Source organism: Sus scrofa, chromosome 5 (assembly GCF_000003025.6).
Source record: "Sus scrofa isolate TJ Tabasco breed Duroc chromosome 5, Sscrofa11.1, whole genome shotgun sequence".
Taxonomy (NCBI): domain Eukaryota; kingdom Metazoa; phylum Chordata; class Mammalia; order Artiodactyla; family Suidae; genus Sus; species Sus scrofa.
Window position 1 is genome coordinate 7,924,824 of NC_010447.5, and position 16,018 is coordinate 7,940,841.

General features: G+C 41.4%; 1 protein-coding gene across 6 annotated transcripts in view; it reads left to right on the top strand.

The window, feature by feature from the left end:
- Positions 1-16,018, top strand: part of MKL1 (megakaryoblastic leukemia (translocation) 1) — a 224,578-nt gene that overhangs the window by 173,474 nt on the left and 35,086 nt on the right. For all 6 annotated transcript variants that reach the window (XM_021092835.1, XM_021092836.1, XM_021092839.1 and 3 more), the window contains one exon: positions 10,475-10,540. In XM_021092835.1, coding sequence (XP_020948494.1) covers positions 10,475-10,540 — 66 coding nt within the window. The remainder of the gene's footprint in view (positions 1-10,474; positions 10,541-16,018) is intronic.

Below are 16,018 nucleotides of genomic sequence, written 5' to 3' on the forward strand. Positions count from 1 at the left end.
GCCCTAAAAAGACAAAAGCCAAAAAAAAAGGGGGGGGGGTAAAGGCATTGGGCCTTTTCAGTGCTGTTGGTGGAATTTCCATTGTGGGCCCAGTGGAAATGAACCCAACTAGTATCCATGAGAATGTGTAACTATTTGAATTTTTATTTTTTAAGAAAACCACACTTCTTTTTATTATTTATACACACATCTGTATCATACGTAAGACAGATGACTTGAATTTGGCAGGGACCCTTGTAGTAGGGCGTATATACTCGCCAAAGTTGCATTTTCCTGTGACTTTTTAGGTAAAAGAATCAATATTACAGACATGATAGCCTTGTAAGTATTTGTTTTGAGTCCCTTTTTTTCCCATTAGACTTAAGAATTCCACAAACATGAGAACCATGTCTTTTTCACATATGTGTTTCCAGCACCCAGCCCTGGCTTTGAGAGTACAAAACGTGTTTGAATGCATGAATTGAATCATGGGAACTGTCAGACCACTTAGTTGGGATGTGGTGTCCGAGTAATGTTTTCTTTGAAAACACTCGTCAGTCTTATAAGTCCTTATTTGATGCTTGTTTCCCTCAAACAACCTCTGAAGGCAGTGGTTGTATCTGACTGCTCGCTGCTATATCCTGCCAGCAAGCTCAGGGGCTGGCATGTGTAGTAGCCCCCCTTATTTCTTTTCTTTTCTTTTTTTTGTAATGGCTGCACTCACGGCATATGGAAGTTCCCAGGCTAGGGCTCAAATCAGAGCTGTAGACACTGGCCTACGCCACAGCCACAGCAACACAGGATCCAAGCCACGTCTGCGACCTACACCACAGTTCACAGTAACGCTGGATCCTTATTAACCCACTAAGCCAAGGCAGGGATCGAACCCACATCCTCGTGATACTAGTCGGGTTCATGACCCACTGAGCCACAACGGGAACTCCCGCCCCCCTATTTCTTGAGTGAGTGCCAAGGCAAGTTTTGACGAGGGCCTGAGGAATAACTGAGAATATGAAGTGTGTGAATATAACGTGCACTGGTGTCTGACCAACTAGTATGTGACCCGTAGAGCAACCAATAAGCAGATACATGTAAAGTGGGTAAATGAACCTATGTCTTAACTTAGGTAGTTTAATCCAGCGTACCCTGAGGTCTCTCAAGGAGTGTTAGTATCTTGAATAATTGACTCTATAGTAGAGAAGAGGAAGTGTGAAATGTCAGTTATCACAGAGTATTAAAGGAGAAGTAATTGGATTCCACAGTCTGACCCTCTCATGTCCTTTTTTCTTGTGAAACATTGATCACAACTTGTACTTAGTTGCACTGGATTTGATGTCTGTTTCTCCACTGGACTGAAAGTTTTATGTGAACAGAGACTGCAGGTGTATCCAGCCTACACAGGCCCTACCATATTTGGTGCGTAAATATTGGTTAGAGGAGTGAATGAGAGATTGAATGGAGAAGTCTTTGCTCATCCTGACTCCCAGGCCCTATTTTGGTGGCCACGCTCTAAAGCAACCCAGGCAGCAGAAAGGAGGAACGCCTCCTCCGGGGGTATCTTCACCTCCTTGAAACAGCTTTTTCAAAAGAAAAACTGAGACGTAATTGACATAAACACCCTTCACTTACTTTTATTCATCTAGTCTGATAATGAAATGAGTGAGTATTCAGAGACTAGTCTTTAGTCCTAAGTGATGGGGGATGTGGTTTTATAATTTAAGTGATTCTGCAGTTTATAGGATAAACATACATAAAATACAGCAATAGAGTAGGTATAATTTGGAGTTCCTGTTGTGTCTCAGAGGTTAATGAACCTGACTAGTATCCATGCAGACATGGGTTCGATCCCTGGCCTCGCTCAGTGGGTTAGGGTACTGCGTTGCTGTGAGCTGTGGTGTATGTAGGTGGCAGATGTGGCTCGGGTCTCACATTGCTGTGGCTGTGGCATAGGCCAGTGGCTACAGCTCTGATTGGACCCCTAGACTGGGAACCTCCATATGTCATGGCTGTGGCCCTAAAAAAAAGACCGAAAAAAAATTAGGTATAATTCACTGATGCAAAGATAAATATTCTAATTATCAGCATGCTAAGCTTCACGTAAAGCTGAAACCCACACTGTTCCTTTGCTGATCTTCCCAGTAAAACACATTCTCCAGTTTGAAGCTAGCGGCAGTGTTATCTCTTGCTAAATTGAATTGTATTTACTTGTTTATTCTGGGATTAATACCTGAAGGTTAATGAGAGAGGAAAATGTACCAATTATTATGAGATCAAGCTTTGGGGATTTATAGAAGGAAGAGGATTTGGAGTAAGGATATACCATCTGAAATTAGTTTTAACAGTTAATATTTATTAAGTAAATGTGCTAGGCTCTGTATATATAAGAGAACCTAGAAGATGATGCATCATATCACTTGGATTAGATTTACATAGAATAACTCAAAAGATTTAGTCTAGAGATACCAGATTTTCTCTCTTTATTAGGTTGCTCTTTAGTGATTTTCCCTCTTGATAAGCCTTCAGTAGTAAACAACAAGTAATTTTTCTGGAAGAAGTGTGTTAGAAAATGAAAGTTCCAATGTAAAGTAAAAGTAAAGTTAGGCCAAAAGAACACAAATAAGGCAGTGGTTGTTAACCTGATGCTACATTAGAATCATCTGGCAAGCTTTTGAAGGACTCTTTAATGCCCAGGCCCAACTCCAGACCAATTGAAAAACAAAAACAAACAAACAAACCAAAAAAACCTTCTCAGGGAGTTCCCTCTGTGGCATAGTGGGTTAAGGATCCGACTGCAGCAGCTTGGGTGGGGAGGTGTGGGTTCGATCCCTGCCTGGTGCAGTGGGTTAAGAACCCAGCATTGCCACAGCTGTGGCGCAGGTTGCAGCTGCGGATCGGATTTGATCCCTGGCCCAGGAACTTCCACACACCGTGAGTGAGGGGGAAAAAAATTTGGTTCCAGTCCTGGCTTCTGTTTTCTAGTATTTTGTTGAGAATTTTTGTGTCTATATGCATAGGGTTGTTGGCCTGTCGTTTTGTAGTGATATCTTTCTCTGGCTCTGGTATCAGGGTAATACTAGCTTCATAGAGGGAGTCGGGAGGTGTTCCCTTCACTGTTTTCTGGAAGAGTTTGTAAAGATTAACATCAGTTCTTCCCTTAAATGTTTAGTGAAATTTACCAGTGAAGACATCTAGGCCTGAGTTTTTCTTTGGAGGAAGGTTTTTTTTTAATAAGTCAGTCTCTTTATTTTTTACAGATCTGTCTAGATTTTCTGGTGTTTTTGTTTTTGTTCTTTGGTGGTTTTTTTTTTGTTTGTTTTTCCCTTGAGACAGTTTCAGTCAGTCAGTCATTTATTGATTGATTGATTGATTGATTGATATTGATTGATTGATGCATTGTCTTTTAGGGCTGTACCCGCGGCATATGGAGGTTCCCAGAGCCATAGTAACCCCAGATCCGAGCCACGTCTGTGACCTCCACCACAGCTCATGGCAATGCTGGATCCTTAACCCACTGAGTGAGGCCAGGGATCGAACCCGAGTCCTCATGGATGTTACTCAGGTTCGTTAACTGCTGAACCACAATGGGAACTCTAGTTTCAGTATTTATGCCTTTCTGGGAATTTGTCCGCTTCATCTAAGTTATCTAGTTTGTTGGTATGTGGTTCTTCATCTTATTCCCTTTTAACTCTCTTAATTTCTTTAGTTGGTGGTAATGCCTCTTTTTATTACTAATTTTTAATTTTTTGGCTGCAACTGCGGCCTTCAGAAGTTCCTGGGCCAGGATCGAGCCTGAGCCACAGTAGTCACAATGCTGAGTCCTTAACTGCTGAAATGTCACCATTTATTTATTTATTTATTGGTCTTTTAGGGCCTCATCTGCAGCAAATGGAGGTTCCCAGGGCTTGAATCAGAGCTGTAGCTGCTGGCCTACATCACAGCCACAGCAATGCAGGATCCGAGCTGCGTCTGCGACCTCCTACACCACAGCTCATGGCAATGCCAGATCCTTAAACCCAGTAAGCAAGGCCAGGGATTGAACCTGCTTCCTTATGGAAACTAGTCAGGTTCATTTCTGCTGAGCCTCAGCAGGAACCCCTATTTATTTATTTTATTTTATTTTATTTTTTGTCTTTTGTCATTTTTAGGGCCATACCCACGGCATATGGAGGTTCCCAGGCTAGGGGTTGAATCAGAGCTGTAGCCACCGGCCTACGCCAGAGCCACGGCAATGCAAGATCTGAGCCGCATCTGCGACCTACACCACAGCTCACGGCAACGCCGGATCCTTAACCCACTGAGCAAGGCCAGGGATTGAATCAGCAACCTCATGGTTCCTAGTCGGATTCATTTCTGCTATGCCATGACAGGAACTCCCTATTTATTTAATTTTTAAACTTTATGGCTGCACCTGCAACATATGGAAGTTGCTGAGCTAGGGATGGAATCCAAGCCACAACTGTGACTAACCTACAACTGCAGCAATGCTGTATTCTTCAATCCATTGTGCTGGGCTGGGGATCAAACCCGCACCTCCACAGCAAGCAGGGCTGCTGTGGTCAGATTCTTAACTCACTGCACCACTGTGGGAACTCCTAGAATGCCACCTTTTAAATTCCTGATTTTTGTATCTGTTTTATCTCTCTTTTCTTGATCATTCTAACTATAAAGATTTGTCAGTTTTTTTGATCTTCTTAACACGTTTTTGGATCCCTTGGTTTTCTCTGTTTTTCTACTTTCCACATAATTGCTTTCTGCTTTAATTTACCTTTCTTTATTCTACTTACCTTGGATTTAGTTTGCATTTATTTTTCTTGCTTCTTAAGGTGAATGAAGGCTTTATAGTATGTATTTGAGACCTTTCTTCTTTTCTAATACAGGCATTTAAATCTATGAATTTCCCTCTAAGCGCTACTTTACCTATATCACATACATTTTGATACAGTATTCAATTCAGAATACTTTCTAATTTCCCTATTATTCTTTTCTTTGACCCATTGGCTATTTAGGAGTATATTGTTTAATTTCTACATACTTATGCATTTACCAAGTATTCTTCTGTTGTTGGTTTCTAATTTAATTTCATTGTAGTCAAAGAACATATTTCATGTGATTTAAATCCAAATAAGGGAGTTCCCGTTGTGGCACAGTGAAAATAAATCCGACTAGTATCCATGAGGATGTGGGTTTGATCCCTGGCCTTGCTCAGTGGGTTGGAGATCTGGCATTGCCATGAGCTGTGGTGTAGATTGCAAACATGGCTTGGATCCCACATTGCTGTGGCTCTCGTGTAGTCCGGCAGCTGCAGCTCTGATTCGACCCCTAGCCTGGGAACTTCCATGTGCTGTGGGTACAGCCCTAAGAAGAAAAAAAAAATCCATTAAAATTTATTGAGACTTGTTTTATGGCCTAGTGTATGAGCTGTCCTAGAGACTGTTCCACGTGTGCTTGAGAAGAATGTGTAATGTTCAGTTGTTGGCTGGAGGGTATTGTTCAAGTCTTCTGTATTCTTGTTGATTTTCTGTATACTTGCTCATTATCAAGAATGAGGTAGATTGTAATTCATGAAGAGAGAAACCAAAACATACTTTATTCTAAATCATTTAAGTAAGTATCATTAAATTAAAATAAGACAAAAATCTTCCACTATTAGTTGTACCTCAGGAATGCCAAAAATGACATCTAATTTATTTTCTAGTTTATTGGTCCTTCCTATTTTAGTGTTTTAGCATGAGGGTCATTTTTTTAATTCTCATGAAAATTTATGCTTTCAAACCTAACTCCAACTGAGCCAGTCTTTCAGATCATTTCTGGGTAGCAGTTTCCTCCTTTGTAATGTGAGAACCTTCATAGCTTAGTCAGATATCTTAGGGGAAGAGAAAAGATTTGTCAGAAGGCTTGTTTGCTTTTTGCTCTCAATCGTATAAATCTCATTGAGTTTCTAATGTGGTACTTTTTGGACCAGCAGATAATTTCTTGTCAAGGAGCATTTCTCTTATTTGTCAAGTTTATTTTGGAGCCTTTTTGTAACATTTAAATAGACTGAAAAGCTGTGACCAAGTTCATTGTAATTTGATTAGGTTTGACTTAAAAGTTCATATCCAAATTTAAAGAATTGAGAAAGAGACTCACCAACGTTTCTGGCAGAGCTGAGTAATCAGAGTGTGCCGGCAGTAGGGATCTTTTTGAAGAGGTCTTACTGAGCAAAGGGTGATGCAGAGGGAGAGCTTTTGTTCTTTCCCAGTCATTCCCATACTAACACCTTTCCCCTTTTCTACTTCCCTCATAAGCTGTACTTCATCTCTCTGTTCTAGAGGCCTTGGTGGAATCGATAATGGGTAAATAGGAATAGAATAAGAACAGCCAGTGAGCTGCACATCTCCCTTTCCAGTAAAGTCCAAAGCTGCTGACCAGTGGAGGCCACAGAGCTGGGCTTGAGGACACACCCTTATCTTTGCTTTTTCTCTCCAGTCTTGATTGACCCTGTTGTTTGATCGGTCCAGTTCTCGGGCATTATCCCTTGAACACCATCAGCATACCTCCATGGCCTTACAGGGCAGAAACATGTGAGGTTCATTCCCTTGCTTTGATTTCCTAAGTAGCCAGTTTTTCAAATAGCAATTGATCATCTTTGAAACAGAACACTTGATTATTTTCATGAGGAATAGAGAACCTAGGGTTCCCCACTTTATGGTTTATTTCTTTTCATTTTATTCCAGTCCTTTTCTGACAGGCAGCTCCGTTAATTTACCATCCATCAGCTTTAAAGACATCTGTTCATCTATGTATAGGCTCCTTGCACAGACCCATTTAGAAACAGATGATATATTACATTTGTGGAATTCAGTAATAGTGAAAGTATAAAGACTCATGCTTGTATACCAATAGGTATTTTTGTTTAGTGTTTATTAGGGAGTGGAGAAGAACTCTAAATAGTGATGTACAATAAAATAGGTTTCATTGAATTCCCGCTTTTTAAAATATCCTTGATCTAGCACTGTATTTGAAAATAAACATTTGAACTAGTGTTCGGTATTTCTTGGTGAGAGTGGATGTGTATTAAATTATGGCCTCTGAAATATACTCCTGATTTAGGTGCCTGCCTTTTGCAGTGAATATATAATATATGGCTCTTATTATATTTATGCAAAGTGAGTTATTAAATGATTTCTTCTAAAATGAATAACTCCTAAGGCCTGTAAAAATAAAGGCATTTATTTTTAGAGTGCTTAGAATTAAGAGGAATTAAGATAGACTAAGGAAAGGGGAAATTCATATAAATACCCATTTCTTTCAATTGAAAGTTTTAGAAGAAGAATCTTTGTATATACAAGCCCAACAGGTAAATTATACCATAATTCTGAATTTACTGCTTAAGTCTTTTATTTTCCTCCTTATAAACATAGTTAGGGTTAGCAGGAGAGGGTTATGCAGTATATAAAATAATACATACCTACAGTCAACTTGTAATAATACCTAAGATATAACTGATACCAGATAAACTCTATTATGCAAACAGGGAACTTGGTTGGGTTTCAGATAAGCCCATAGAGTTTGGAGTTAACTGCTGAGATGCATGAGATGAAATTTGCAGATAACTGAACTTTACTTTCATTTAGTTTTAGAGATGGAAAAGTTTTATTAGGTTAACCTTACTCTTTAAACTAGAACTGTTACAAAAAAAGCTAAACTCCATAAAAAACTTGAATCATAGACTTAAATTTTTGCTTTCTTGAAACAAGTAGTTTTTCAATCAAGAAGCTTGCATAATGCATCCCTTATGGCCCTATCTGTATGTTTTTAGGAGGCCTGCTGATTGATATTTCAGAATTATTCTTGGATAATAGACAAAGTTTTCATACTTACTGTTTCTTTGAAGTGTTCAGACCTATTGAATTGCATTAGGTTTCCGTATTCTCTGAAGTCAAATCACTTCCCTTTATTTAATCATTTTCTAGTAGTTTATCTCACACAGGGCCCTAGAAAGACTATAAAAGATGACAACTATGTTATGCCCTCTTTTTCCTCTTTATCCTGCCTGGCCCTCCTCTTTCTTTCCTCCAGGGAGATGTGTTCCGTGGTACTAAGTACCTTCACTTCGGACTCACAGAGACCTGGGGTGAACTCTAGTTCCAGTACCTTTGAGCCATCTAACCTAAGGCAAATATTTAAAGGTCTGATCCTTAGTTTTCTCATCTGTAAAATGGAGATAATAATAGTATTATCCCCACAGTGCTTTTTTTTTTTTTAATTGAGTAAATTAAAAGCCTGTCACTTAACAGAGGGCTGAAACGGTGACTCCTGTTATAATTTTTTTTATTATTATTGCTGCTGATCTGTGGTTATAATTTATTCTGAAATCAAGTTCTTAGATTAATTTAAATTTATTTTACTGAAGTTGATCAGCCAGACTTCTCTGACCCTGGCCTGAACCTTTCATTTCCCTCAGCCCCTTTGTCTCTGTCACCAGAGGCTGAACCCAGACGCTCAGACTTCTTGCATGTCAAAGCAGCACAGATTTCCAGAAGACCCTGGGGAAGCAGAGAAGTAAGGTGCCCGGGTTCTGGAATCAGAATGCTTGGGTTCAGATCCTAATATACCTCTTATTAGTGGGATAACCTTACATCTCATTTTCCTTACCCATAAAATAGGATAATACCTTTTCTCTCAATAGGGGAGCTATGAAGATTAAATGAGTTAAAACACGAAAGAATGTAGAACAGTATTTGGCACAGAGCACATGTTGTATAGATGTACGCTGTTAGTATGGCTGTTGCTGCTTTTATCTTTTATTCTGCAAATCTTTGTTTTTACAGTGTTGATTTGTAAATAACCACGACAACAATAACGTCCTAATTAGATTTCTCAAACAGTATGTACCATCATTTTGAGATCCAGTTCAGTTTAAGAAACAATTATTAAATGCCTACTGTGTATTAAGTGCTATGGGAAGGTGTCATATACTAATAAGATATATTCCCTGCCTTCCAGGAAGTTATAAACTGGTAGGTGAGAGAAGATATATTCAGGGCGTAAGTATGACACAGGGCAAAGTATTACTCTACATTTTATAACAGATAAAAGGTAGTTCACAGGTGGCCTAGAGTCATTCTCAGTGCTGGCGGGTGAGTTGGGAAGGTCAAGTAAAGAGGCAGGCATTTCCAGCTGAAGTGGATAAAGCCTTGGGAAAGTACATGGTCCTGGAGGAAGAGTAACTGGACAGTCTTGATTGGGGTGACATAGAATGGGTGAGACACAGCACAAGTCATGACACAGCCAGGGACCTATCACTGCAGCATGGTAGAGAAAACTTGGTAAGAGTGTAAGGAGGTGGCAGAGATGAAGTTGGCTCAAAAATTTTAATATTAGTGCTGGGGAGGAGAATAGTGATGTTATTAGTGAGGAAAATGATGGGACATAGATTAGGTTTCAGGGGGAAAGTCAAGTTCTACTGTGGACTTCCTGAATATGAGACATAGACTAGTTATGGTTCTGCCATTTTTGGAGGCCTTCTTCAAAACTGCTTTGTGGTTGGAAAAGGCAGATATTAGGGCAATATGATTCTCAATAGATAGAAGTGCCCCTCAGATGTGACTTGCAGAGACCTTGTAATTGAAGGCTTACTGTATAAGGGGACTTCCTTTAGCCTTTGGGATCCCCTAAGCCTGCTTTTCTGAACATTTTCTCCCTTAGCCTCTCAATGCAGGCTGTGCCTTTGTCCTTCTGTATGGTGTGCAGTGGTAATACTCTTTAGGTTGCATTGGCTTTTGAAATAAAGATAATTGGCTTTTAACTTAAAAGAAAAATTCCCGTTAACTTGTTTCATTAAGTGGTGTTGCCTGAGTGGAAATGGGAGAAACACCCATCACCCCTCCACTAGCCCGGATGTGCTTTGAATCACAAAAGGCTCCAAGTGAAGAGGAAGAGACGACTTGTTTTAATGGTAAACTGTTTTATGGTCTAGAGAAATGAATTGCTTGGTGAGGATAGGTATCATTTTTAGATATAAAAGCTTTTTTTTTTTTTATAACAAATAACCAATACTTCCTGATCTGTGTGAATAGCTGTATCATTCGCTGTACTTACATAAATGGTGGTAAACATTTGCTACCAGGAAGAAGGCGTGGAACATCTAGAAAGCTTTTTCTGCTAGGTGGTCGTCCTCATTATGTTTTCTTTGAGTTAAGAATTGTGTTTTCTAGTCTTAGGAGGAGGTCACAGTGTTGTAGGAGGTTTTGAGCAAGAGGCAAGACTTGGGTACTTTGTGGATTGTTATCGCCCTGCAAGACCCTTCGCAACTTCCTCTCACCGCCCACAGCAGAATACGGAAACCCTGCTGTATCAGGCCACTTCTGCAATTACTGTCACAATTAAAGGAGATCCTTCTTTCACACTACACCCTTCTGTTTTGAGGCTTTCTTTGCATTTGAAAATGTGTTTTTTGTGGTGGAATGCCCGACTGAGCCTTCATCTCCCTTCTCTCTTTGCTGCCCTGCAGTGCTGCAGTTGAAGCTCCAGCAGCGCCGGACGCGGGAGGAACTCGTGAGCCAAGGGATCATGCCGCGTAAGTACCCGTCTCTCTCAGCACTCGATAGTGTTGCTTTTAGGATGTGGTGTGTGTACCCGGTACGCCACGGGAAGCCTCTAACAGAAAGCAAGGCCGTCGGGGTTCATTTCTGCATGCCTTTCTTTCTCATGCTTTTTGAAGTTTAGGGCCTCTCAATGGGTGATAGTTAAGAGAACTGCCCTAATTGATCAAGTTCAGGGATACAAATAGCATTAGGTGTAATAGCGCCATTGAATGGTGCTTAGCTTCTGAGCTGCACCTTTAAAAGGGTTTCTACGCCCTGTTCCACTTCCCGTTACAGGAGGAACAGATCTTGAGCTGGGGTGTTGTGAGGAAGAGCACAATATGCTTCGCCTTAGTGTTCAGATGCCTGGGGAGCGACCGCCCTTTTCCACCTAGTATTTTAAGTCAACCCCAGTTTTATTTAGAGTGATGGTAGCCTCGGATATCCTAAGGCTGGCATGGGTGTAAGTGCATCTGAATGGAGTTGTTGATGGGGATGCTGCAGGGCTGGGCTTATGGGGTGCAGAACTGCATCACGTGGGGAGAAATAAAACCAACCTTGGAATCTGTCAGAAGTAAGAAAATTTGCTTTTAATACCAACAGCCTTATAAAATGTGTGGAAGCTGGAGCCAGCAAGATTTTACTCTTTTGGACATTCCTTTTTAAGTCATCAGCAGAGAGCTTAGGCCTCCCTCTTATTTTTTTATTTATTTATTTTTTTAATCTTTGTGTGTTACTGCTACTTGGACACACCCTAATGAAATGAAAAATATATGTATTGTACAACTTCTATCTTTGTGGTGGGAAAACTGATATTTTTTCACCTTAACTCAGTACTTGTTGACCGACTACCACTGTATTTTCCTAATTATCATTCACTCATTCATTCAAAATATTTTAGTACCTAGTATGTGCCTGTTGATATAGCAAGGTAAATCCAGCTCCTGCTCACCGGAGTTTTGTACTTAGAAGGAGAAGACTGATACAGTAATAAACAGGGAGACCACTAAATAAACACGATCATTTCAGAGTGTGGTAAATGCTATGAAGTAAATTAACTGGTTGGTGTGTTAACAGATAATAGGAATGAGATGGGGTCACTTTTGAAAAGATGGCCAAGAAGGGCCACCCTGTGGAGGAAATGTTTGAGCTAAGATCTGAAGGATAAGATGGAGTCAGCCATTCAGAAGCAGGAAGGGGGCCCAGGAAGAAGGAAAAGCAAGTCTAAGGGCCTAGGGCAGTTACGAGCCTGGCATGTTTGAAAACATCGGAGGAAGCCATTGTGGCTCAAGCCTGGTCAGTGAGGGGGGAGGGGGATGGGGCCGGAGTGAGGGCCTTGTCAGCCACATGGAGGATGGAGATTCTGCTCCAACTACAGTGGGAAGCCATTGAAGGCTTAAAGCAAATGAGGATGGGATTTAATTTCTGTTGTGGTAATAGCAGGACTATTTCTAAGAGCTAGAACTTCATAGCAAGTATGAGGAGTCTGAGGTCTCTTTCTATCCTAAGCATCAGCCAGGGTACTTAAGTCTCAAATTTATCTTTTTTTTTTTTTTTTTTGGTCTTTTTGCCATTTCTTGGGCTGCTCCTGCGGCATGTGGAGGTTCCCAGGCTAGGGGTCGAATCGCAACCATAGCCGCCGGCCTACACCAGAACCACAGCAACACGGGATCTGAGCCGCGTCTGCAACCTACACCACAGCTCATGGCAACGCCGGATCCTTAACCCACTGAGCAAGGCCAGGGATCGAACCCACAACCTCATTGTTCCTAGTTGGATTCATTAACCACTGAGCCACAACGGGAACTCCCAAATTTATCTTATTTTAATTGCAGTTAACTACCAGACCATTTCCCCGCATGCTGTCTTGTTCTCCGGCTTTCCAGTGACGGATTCCCCATCCTTAAAGTGTCCGATAGAGCAGGTGGCTTGTGCAGCGGATCAGTAATGTGATCGGGTTGGGCAGTGTTGTGCTTTACAAAACACTCCAGATCTGCCAATCTACAGACCTTGTAGAGCACCACGTTACCCAGCATCTCAACTACTCGTCCCTTTCACCAGGGCCATCTCGTGTGTAGTGTCTGTCTACTTTGTGCCTATGGTAGTCCTAGATGCTCTAGAGATTAAAGAAATAGGCATGGGACCTGCCCTTAAGACTTGAACAGTTTATCTGGGTAGCTAGGATTTGCCTGTCCACAAAATAGAGAGCAACTCAGCCTTGATCCATGGGTGCCGACTCTAATTACAGTGCTAGTTCTGAGAGCATAGTGCCACTTCTCAGGACCTGTGTTATGTTCAAGATCTAAAAGCCATGCAGACGATGAGTGCCTGGATTCTTGCTGTCTTTCATGTGATACCAAGGGCCCACTGGAGATAACTATTTAATAGGATTTAACTAGTACAGTCTCCTTGCTCAGCATTTCTTACAACATTCCGTGCTAAGACAAATGGTGCTTCAATATTATAGTTATCTGCTTATATGTTTGTCTCTCCAGTTAGACTGTGAGCCTCTTGAGAAAGTATCTTATTTATATTTCTGTCCCCAGTCCCTGGCACTGAATGAATGAATGAATGAATGAAGACAGCCAGTTGTAAAGTGTAGGGGGGTGTGTGTATGAGGGGGAGGGGAAGGAAAGGGGGGCAGGAGAAAATGAAAGACAGAAACAGATACCATTCTGTTGCAAACTTGTTGGGATTCTGGGCATGGAATTCAGAAGAACACTCTTGTTCTGTCAGGGGCCCAGGTTCTAAAATATTCTAAAAGTCTAATTGTAGACTTGGGGTGGTTCTCTGTGTCTGTGAAGTGAGAATAATTACCCTTCCCATAGGAAGAGAAACGCACTGCTTCAGTGAGAATACTGCACCTTCCCTCATGCAGCATACAAGCCACCTTCAACTACGGGCAGTTTGGTTTTCAGCTTTTCTAGTGAAGGAAGTAGGTCACAGACTCTTAGATTATGAGAGAATGTTGAGGCCTGGGAATGGTTTCAGGTGTGAAGTTCCCTGCTCACCAGAAGACTTGGCAATATGCAGACAGGGCCTGGAGTTCCCAGCGATGGGGCTCCTTTTTCCCAGCCACTCACCCTCTGAGTAACCCCACTTCCGGGCCACAGCCCCTCGCCCGCCACCCTAACTCCCATTACAATCTCCAACATTCTCTGCCCCCTTGACCTCCCCAAGGCCTGCCATCTTCCACCAATCCCGCTTCCCACCCACCACGCAATCTTTCAACAGAAAATATAAGTAGCGCTGGGGGCAAATCAAAATTGATCAGCAATTCGTTGACTTTTGCCTATTTGGAGACCTGAAAATATAACATTTGGTTCGAAGTGCCTACTTTTTTCGTTTCTGTCTTGCTGGCCTGGAAGTAGTTAGGACCCTCAAACCAGGGGGAAGAAGCAGAGTAGTCATGGCTATATTCTGCCTCATCATTTCTGTTTATATCTTTATCACATTCTTCTCACCCCAATCCTTGGTAGTTCTCAGAAGAACCCACACACCTCATCTCACAGGGCTCCCTCACCCAGCTCCTGTGTGGGGCTGGCTTTCAGTTCTGACGTCGCATCTGTCGGACACAATGTCTTCAGTGGCTCCTTTGCCTTCAGGAGTGCTGTGCATATTTTTGCATATTGTCCAAAGTTGGGGTATAGCCTTCCTGTAGAATCCAGGGGGTTAAAGAATCAAAACCACACACCTCTTTCTGCTGCTTAGTATGCTCTGTCCATGGCTTCTAGACTGTGGGACATAGAAGTTACTTTCTGATGCTTTTCCAGCAGGATCTTTTCCCAGAATTCTTCATTCTCATTGTGTAAACATATGTCTCAAATTTAACACTACTTAACCCTACCAAATGCAGAGTGCCAGATAGCAAAGGATTACATATTCCAGGCCCTAAAGCTTTCTTTAATGATGCCTGAAGCTCTGCATATCTTGAGGGAGAGGAGAGACGCCACAGATAGGAAGCTGGTGTGTAAGTCCAAAGATAAGACCAAGAATGCTTCTGTATCCAGGATGAAGATTCGCAGAAGAAGTGGTCATGTGTGGTGCGCCATTCTCAAACCGCTTTCCCCATAGCCTTCCTCTTTGACGTTTAAAGTTGTGCAAGCCATAAGGTTAAGGTGAAAATTAAGAAAACTATTCTGGCAGTGAGAGCTGCTGCAAAGGAGTAACCTTTGAAAGGAAAACATAGAAGTTCTCCTGGCCAAAACAAATGAGAAAAAAGTCTCCTGTAATCTTTCTAGATGTGAGAAAAGAATCTCATTTGTCTCTTCCCTCTCAGAGTTTTGTTATTCTATGGTGAATCCTTGAGAAAAAGCAGAGAGTTAGCATATTTCTAATGGTCAGGTTACCCCTTATCAGTTCATTATTTTCCCATGTGCACATGTAGTAATAAAACCTTGGTACCATGGCACATAGGTGAGGAAATCATTGTGTTTGCCATATAGATTAAGGAGCTTTCTCCTTTTCTTAAGAGAGCTTCTCTTCCCCCCCTTCCCCCCCCCCCCGCTCCCATTTTATTTGGTGTTTCTGGGCACCCAGCTACTGCCATTGATGACACTTACTTTTTTTATTATTATTTTAATTTTTTTCTGCTGTACAGCATGGGGACCAAGTTACTCTTACATGTGTACATTTTTCCCCCACCCTTTTTCTGTTGCAATATAAATATCTAGACATAGTTCTCGATGCTACTCAGCAGGATCTCCTTGTAAATCCATTCCAAGTTATATCCGATAACCCCAAGTTCCCAATCCCACCCACTCCCTCCCTCTCCTCCTGGGCAGCCACAAGTCTATTCTCCAAGTCCATGATTTTCTTTTCTGTGGAAAGGGTCATTTGTGCTGTATATTAGATTCCAGTTATAAGTGATATCATATGGTATTTGTCTTTGTCTTTCTGACTCATTTCACTCAGTATGAGAGTCTCTAGTTCCATCCATGTTGCTGCAAATGGCATTGTGTCATTCTTTTTTATGGCTGAGTAGTATTCCATTGTGTATACATTACCACATCTTCCTAATCCAATCATCTGTCAATGGACATTTGGGTTGTTTCCATGTCTTTGCTATTGTGAATAGTGCTGCAGTGAACATGCGGGTGCATGTGTCTCTTTTAAGTAGAGTTTTGTCCAGATATATGCCCAAGAGTGGGATTGCAGGGTCATATGGAAGTTCTATGTATAGATTTCTAAGGTATCTTCAAACTGTTCTCCATAGTGGGTGTATCAGTTTACATTTCCACCAGCAGTGCAGGAGGGTTCCCTTTTCTCCACAACCCCTCCAGCACTTTTTATTTGTGGACTTATTAATGATGGCCATTCTGACTGGTGTGAGGTGATATCTCATGGTAGTTTTGATATGCATTTCTCTTATAATCAGCGATGTTGAGCATTTTTTCATGTGCTTGTTGGCCATCTGTATATCTTCCTTGGAGAACAGTCTATTCGGGTCTTTTGCCCATTTTTCCACTGGG